General features: G+C 41.0%; 1 protein-coding gene across 1 annotated transcript; it reads right to left on the minus strand.

Annotated features, from left to right (window-relative positions):
• Positions 1 to 2,113: 2,113 nt before the first annotated feature.
• LOC144704828 (serine/threonine-protein kinase BLUS1-like) lies at positions 2,114 to 6,648 on the minus strand. Its single transcript, XM_078577375.1, has 2 exons — positions 6,035 to 6,648; positions 2,114 to 3,063 (listed from the first exon to the last, which is right to left on the minus strand). The coding sequence occupies exons 1-2, from the start codon at positions 6,635 to 6,637 to the stop codon at positions 2,197 to 2,199; spliced, it is 1,470 nt and encodes a 489-aa protein (XP_078433501.1). The 5' UTR covers positions 6,638 to 6,648; the 3' UTR covers positions 2,114 to 2,196.
• Positions 6,649 to 7,641: the final 993 nt, after the last annotated feature.

Here is a 7,641-nt window from a genome sequence, read left to right on the forward strand (position 1 = left end):
TTTGTTGTTTGCCCACTCGATGAAAGTGTTGATTCTTTGGACGGAATTTCATTACTTGCCCAACATAAATTGCGGATGTAGTAAAATACCTTGTTGGGGATTTGTAGATATGGTGAAAATTCTAGAGTCTCTTAAAATTTCTCTCAGCGGAAATTTCTATTATTTACCCTTAAAATTTCAATTTTGTGAAAGTACCTTTTTGGGTTTCATTCACCAGAACTGGTGAATTGTTTCTAGGAAAATTTGTTTTTTCTTCCTTTTTAAATTATGAATTTGCGAAATTTCCTTATTGGGTTTTATTTTGTTAGTTCACTCTCTTTTGTACCGACAAGTGTCGGTTGGTCTTGTCCCATCATCTAACCTCCACGTGGCTAGTAGATGAATGGTCCACCTCTCTAGCTTAGGTTTGCTGCTGCTTTGCCTCTTTTTATTCCAAGTATTTTGTCTTCAAATGTATTTTCTTATGCAATTATTTTGCCCATTATATTTCCTTCGCTTCAAGCAAAAATCCTGCTTTTTATAATTGTGTAATTAACATTTTGAAAAAAGTACACTCCCAAATTTTCTTTGAGAAACTTTATGGTAAGGAATAGCTTTTTACAAGATAAATAATGTATATTTTTCTAATGGTTGGGGGGAAGGATACATTTTAGGGGTCTCTCATCGTAATAATTGCTAAAAACAAAGGAGAAATATGCTTCTGGAGTTTGGGTCAAATTTTGGCTCATTTAAAGAGACCAGAGATGTTAATCCACAAGGAGAACGATCTTAGTTTGTGCCTATGGTTTACTTGATAAGCGAGTTAAAATGTGTTAGCATGTACAGGAAAACGGAGGGCCTGCTTTATATGCTTCAACATATACTGGAATAGTCATAAAAAGTAAAGTGGGGCAGGCCTATATTTACGTTTAATTATGAGAATGATGTTTGCTATGTACCTAGGATATTTGCTATGTATTAGTTGTGCTTGGGCTCGAAAATTTAATTGGACTTTTATACATGAAATCCCTAGAAAAGGGGAAAAAATGATGTGGAACAAGTGGACCAGATAATCCAATTAAAAGTTCAGACCAAATAAAAACCAACAATTAACCCATGTAAGGTTTACGAGAACACCACATACAGTGACTTCTATGGCTATATGGGTTGAACCCAAAATGTATCAAACATATTCTTTTATAAACATATGAATGCCATATTTTTTAGGAAAATTTCAATATAGACCACTTATGACAACAAATTATTGATATTTTGGCTATTTTGTAAATCACTCAACCCAAGTGTAATGAATTCTAGTGTAAGCTGCGTGGAATATGAATGAAAGACAATATATAAATGTGAGATGCTTAAAATGAATTCCAACGATATCTGCAATGATAAGTGAATAGTGAAGGGATATCACTGTGGCAATTTATTATCTTTAAATATGTATCCTAAAAATTTATTATTTATAAGATATTAGAGGAGGCCAAAGTAATGAGGATTCCTAACTAGGATTCAATAGCTGAACATGCCCTAAATTACTCTAAGAATGTTATGAGGATGAAGGATAGATTTGATCCATGATTTATTATGCTATAAGGAGTTATTAACTCTAGTATAGAGGCACTGAGATAAAAAAAATTTGGAAATTATGTTTTCTGCAAAAGGACTAGTCTCGAAAGTTTTGCCAACTTTATTCTGATTATTTGGCATTGAGACAAATGGAAATCCTTCAAGTCTACAAATGGACACCCAATATGTAGAACTCAAATACAAATAAAATAATCAACCAAAAATGTCATTATGAGGTGCCACGAATTTCCACAAAGATTTCCTTGACCAGCGCCATATAACAATGGTGACTCCATTGGCGAACAATTTTTCCTTTGCAACACATAGTCACCGCAATTTACTCCTATCTCATTCTGATTATTTGGCTTTGGGACAAATATCATTCCTTGAAGTTTATCAAAACACATCAAGTAAAAAATTCAAATCAAGAAAAAATCAAGTTACAATAGTAACTCCGTGGGGCAACAAAAAATTCCTAACAATACCCATTCTCCCTAACTTCTGTCTACCCAATTCTGATTATTATTTCAAACACTAAAAGCTTATTAAAACCCCAATCTGTAGAATTTTTCACGTAATAAAAAAAAATCAACTTACATCGCCATAAATTTGGACCCAGTATACATTTGAACCCGCGAATGATTACTGCATGAGGGGCAAACTAGCATCATCCTTCACAGTCAACTTATCCACGGCTTCTTCCAGCTCGGCGTTTCTAGCCATCTCCCTCTGCAACTGGTCGCTCATCTCCAGCACAGTCTTCTCCAGAGACTGAACGAGCCCGGCCAACTCTCTCTCCCTCCCTTGGCCTTCTTCAGTGGGATAGACGGGATCAAGCTTCAAGTCATCCTCGTTGAAGTTCCACCCACTACTCCTCCTGCTCTTGGGAAACGCTAACGGCGAATAAACACACTCCTGGTCGCTAAACCTCTCCTCCAGAGAAGGCACAGAGGACAGAACGCTGCCCAGGAGATGTTCCACTGTCTTGGATCCCTTGAAGAAGGGATGACGGAGGAGCTTGTCTGCGGACGGACGACGAGCCGGGTCCTGAGACAAGCAAGCCGTCACCATGTCCTTGAAGCCCTTGGAGAACTTCTTCTTCTTCTTCTTCTTCTTGGTCCCGTCTTGTGGGCGGGGCTCGTCGTCCACGCTGAGACGGCTGGTGACACGGAGGAGGAGGGATTTGGAGGGGGGGAGGTGGGAGAGAGGGGGGCGACCGTGGGCGAGCTCTAAGGCAGTGATGCCGAAGGACCAGATGTCTGCTTTGATGCCGTAGCCGATGTGGGATTGGATGACTTCAGGGGCCATCCAGTAGGGGGTGCCCACCATGTCTCGGAAACAGGAGGAGGAGGAAGAGGAGGAGGAGAAGGAGGAGGAGGACTGGGATTCGTAGATGGAGGCGGAGACGCCGAAGTCGCCGAGCTTGACGGAGCCGTCTCCGTCCACGAGTATGTTCCCCGCTTTGATGTCCCGGTGGACGAAGCCTTGCCCGTGCAAGTAGGCGAGCGCCTGCATGGAACTTATTAGCTATAGCTTTTAGCACAGTTGGTAAGCGCTTGAATGCATGAAGCCACTATTATTTGTTAAGAACAACATAAGTGGCCCCTTGTTATTAGCTATAGCGCTTGAATGGATGCATGAAGCCATTGTCATGTGTTAAGAACGACATCCTGCTTAAAGATGTGAAGTAGCGCCCTTGCTATTAGCTATAGCTTTTAGCACAGTTTGTATGCGCTTGAATGGATGCATGAAACCACTATTAGTTTTTAAGAACAACATCTTGCTTAAAGATGTGAAGTAGCGCACTTGTTATTAGCTATAGCTTTTAGCACAGTTGGTATGCGCTTGAATGGATGCATGAAACCACTATTAGTTTTTAAGAACAACATCCTGCTTAAAGATGTAAAGTAGCGTCATTGTTAATAGTTACAGCTTTTAACAGAGTTGGTAAGCACTTGAATGCATGAAACTACTATTATTTTTTAAGAACAACATTCTGCTTAAAGATGTAAAGTAGCGCCCTTGTTATTAGCTATAGCTTTTAGCACAGTTGGTAAGAATGCATGAAACCACTATTATTTTTTTAAGAATGACATCCTGCTTAAAGATGTAAAGTAGCGCCATTATTAATAGCTATAGCTTTTAACAGAGTTGGTAAGCGCTTGAATGCATGAAACCACTATTATTTTTGAAGAATAACATACTGCTTAAAGATGTAAAGCAGTGCTCTTGTTATTAACTATAACTTTTAGCACAGTTGGTAAGAATGCATGAAACCACTATGATTTTTTTAAGAACGACATCCTGATTAAAGATGTAAAGTGGCGCCCTTGTTATTAGCTATATCTTTTAGCACAGTTGGTAAGCACTTTAATCCAACACTTATTACTCATTTCCATGAATGTACGATGGATGCATGAAACAATATCATGCTTAAAGATGTAAAGTAGCGATCTTGTTATTAGCTAAAGCGTTTAGCATAGTTAGTCTGCTCTTGAATCTAACTCTTATTCTAAATTTCAAGAATGTAGTACAGATGCATGAAATTACTATTATTATTGAAGAACAAGATCCTTCTTAAAGATGTAAACTAGTGGCCTTGTTATCAGTTATAGATTTTAGCACACTTGGTATGCGCTTGAATCTAACACTTATGACTAACTTCCATGGATGGGACAGGACGGCTGCTAGGTCAGATTCAGAAGGTTCTGCACGTAGGATGGATGACAGAACGAAACAAAACAGTTTTGCGAACAGTCATCTGTCACAGGATTATTCGAAGTTCTGTTAGAGCCTGGCTGGATTAGATAACCTAATGGATGGAGGACGGTTGTAAACCTAGAGTAAATCACCAGTGCCCAGAGGTGTAATGTAATGGAATGGAAGGCTTTCGTTATGTTTGTGCTCTGGGGTGAGATCAAGTGACTAATGACGGTAAGCAACGAGATGTCAATCGTCCCTTACACATGATGGATCATCATGTATTGTCATCTGTCCCCACTTTACTCAACATCATATGTTGGGACCGAAAGAGCAGCTTTCTTAGTGGAATGAGCAACGGATCAGAAGAGGGCGAGGCATACGAGTATAAAGAGATACACAAGGAGAGAATGAGAGATATAAAAATAAAGATGTAAAACAGAGAGGGAGTGGAAGATATAAAAATAAAGATGTAGGTGGATTCTAAATTGTGGGTGGGAGAGAACAAAGAGTAGATAAATCATAAAAAATAGGGACATAGAGAAAGAGAAGGAACGTACACGTGTGTATATATAGATAGACAGAGAGATATATACATCTATAGATTGATAAACAAACAGACAGAATGATATCTAGATAGAGGGGGAGAGAGCTGGAGATAAATAGAGAGAAGAGAGAAAGAGTTACAGTTATATAGATAGAGAGAGAAAGGGATAGAGAATCCTAGAGGTACTGAGTGAGAGGAAGGGAGAGAGAGAAGGGGAGAAAGACAGAGGGATGGAGAGAGATAGAGAGAGGGAAAGAGGGAGGGAAGGAGAGAGAGGGATGGAGAGAGAGACGGAGGGAGGGAGAGAGATAGAGAGAGAGGCAAGGAGGGAGATATAGAGAGGGATGGAGGGTGACAGAGACAGAAAGGATGGGAGAGAGAGGTAGAGATAGAGAGGGAGGGAGAGAGGGATAGAGATAAAGATGGAGAGAGACAGAAAGAGCGGGAGAGAGGTAGAGATAGAGAGGGAGAGCGAGACAGAGAAACAGAAAGGGCGGGAGAGAGAGGTAGAGATAGAGAAGGAGAGAGAGACACGGAAAGAGCGGGCAAGAGAGGTAGAGATGGAGAGGAGGGAGAGAGAGACGGAAGGGCAGGAGAGAGAGGGAGGGAGAGAGAGACTGAAAGGGCCGGAGAGAGGTAGAGATAGAGAGGAAGGACGAAAGAGGATAGAGAGAGACAGATAAAGGGAGAGAGAGAGAGAGAGAGAGAAAGAGAGGAGGGAGAGAGAGAGACACCAATAGAGGAGGGAGGGACAGAGAGACAAATAGAGGAGGGAGAGAGAGAGACACCAATAGAGGAGGGAGGGACAGAGAGACAAATAGAGGAGGGAGAGAGAGAGACACCAATAGAGGAGGGAGGGAGAGAGAGACAAATAGAGGAGGGAGAGAAAGAGAGACCAATAGAGGAGGGAGGGAGAGAGAGAGAGAGAGAGAGAGACAAATAGAGGAGGGAGAGAGAGAGAGACCAATAGAGGAGGGAGGGAGAGAGAGAGAGAGAGAGAGACAAATAGAGGAGGGAGAGAAAGAGAGACCAATAGAGGAGGAAGAGAAAGAGAGAGAGAAATAGAGGAGGGAGAGAAAGAGAGAGAAAGAGAGAGAGATAGAGGGAGGGAATGAGAGAGACAAATAGAGGAGGGAGAGAAAGAGAGAGAGAGAGAGAGAGAGAGAGAGAGAGAGAGAAAGAAAGAAAATAGAGGAGGGAGAGAGAGAGAGAGAGAGAGAGAGAGAATTGCACCTGAAGGGTCTCCCGGAGCACGATAGAAATGGAGGACTCGGGCAGCCCGTCGGGGAAGGAGGAGGATATTATAGACAGGAGGGACCCTGCGGCCATGAACGGCATCACAACCCACAGATAACTCCCAACGGTGAAGGAACAATGCGCAGTGAGAACGTTCGGATGAGACAGAAGGGCCATCGCCTTCGTTTCCTTGCGAACATTATCGAGATTAGCGCGTGATCGCTCCAAATCGATAGCCTTGATGGCCACCACGGCCGAGTTCAGCGGCAGGCACGCCGCCTTGTACACCACGGCGCTCACTCCGCTACCGATTTCATGCAGGATCTTGTACGCCTTCTCTTCCAAAGGATATGATAGAGCCTTCGGCGTTCCCGGCTTAGCCATGTCGCCCATTGGCGACGGTGGGATAATACTACGAAGCTTTCCTCTCGGAATTAACGATCGAAGAAGATAGACGGCGAAGCGGGAAAAGAGATGGATGGAGGAGATGAAACAAGATGGATGGTGGAGATCGTATTCATGTGAATTAGTGGGATTTCTCGTGAATCGTTTATTGAGTACGATTCGTTCTCTTTCACAGGATTGATTAGTCCCTGTCATCTTGCCGTTTCCTTCTCCCTATTCTACAGTTTCCATTCTTTCTTTCTTTCTTGCTGGCTTGCTGCTGCTACTCGCTCTTTCTGCCTCTCGGCTGCTGATGGTGCTCTCTCTCTCTCTCTCTCGTATATAAATGTATATCCCTCTCGCTCCCTCTGCTGCTGCTGTTCTCTGCTCCGTCTCTCTCGCTCTTTATATATCTATCTATCTATTTGTCTGTCTGTCTATCAGTCTATCTATCTATCTATCTATCTATCTATCTATCTATCTATATACTAATGATATGTGTATGTATCTATGTATCTATCTATCTATGCACATATTTATCTATCTATTGATCTAGGCATGTAATAGATGTATCTTTCTATCTATGTATCTATCTATTGATATATGCCTGTTATAGATATATATATATATAGCCTATAGATTTCTCTATCAATCTATATATCTAACTATCTCCTATGTGGCAAGTTTCAACTTGTGGGAAAAGAGGGAAGTCTCACATGGTGTCTTGAGATTCTCTTGACGTCATAATAAGTTAGTTATTGATTTTTTTCTCATTTTTTTCTTGTATTCCATTCTCAGGATACACGGTGGCAAATCATTTCTTGGTGGAGAAGAGAAGGGAAAAGTGCAGCCAAAGTAGAGTGTACATTCCAAGTAGAGACATTGATGACTCAAATTTAGTGTGTTAATTTTCCGATGATGTTTGAGTTAATTATTAATAATTTATAAACCTTTATTCATAAGATAATTTGAAAAGTTAGAGATGAGGAAGGGTTGTCTTTGTAGGGAACTAATATTAGGTTTTAAATACTCTTTAAATGATGATTTAAGAGGGATGAGAGGAGATACATATAACATAGGGGATTGTGATGTGATGAATCCAAGGTGGCAAGAGGGTAATAGTTATTATATTAGAAGGATGTTATGAATAATAATATGATGAATAGGTAGGAGGACGTGGATAGATCAAATGAAAATTAGAGTGTGAGAGAGATATGTGA

This window comes from Wolffia australiana, chromosome 6, assembly GCF_029677425.1.
Source record: "Wolffia australiana isolate 7733 chromosome 6, ASM2967742v1".
In the NCBI taxonomy this organism is placed as follows: Eukaryota; Viridiplantae; Streptophyta; class Magnoliopsida; order Alismatales; family Araceae; genus Wolffia; species Wolffia australiana.

What these genes read in the sequence shown, in the direction of transcription:
- LOC144704828 (XM_078577375.1), bottom strand. Translation starts at nt 6,637, where the DNA reads ATGACAGGGACTAATCAATCCTGTGAAAGAGAACGAATCGTACTCAAT. An exon ending in TGCTCCGGGAGACCCTTCAG is followed by an intron (nt 3,064 to 6,034) that starts GTGCAATTCTCT and finishes AGTTCCATGCAG; the next exon opens with GCGCTCGCCTACTTGCACGG.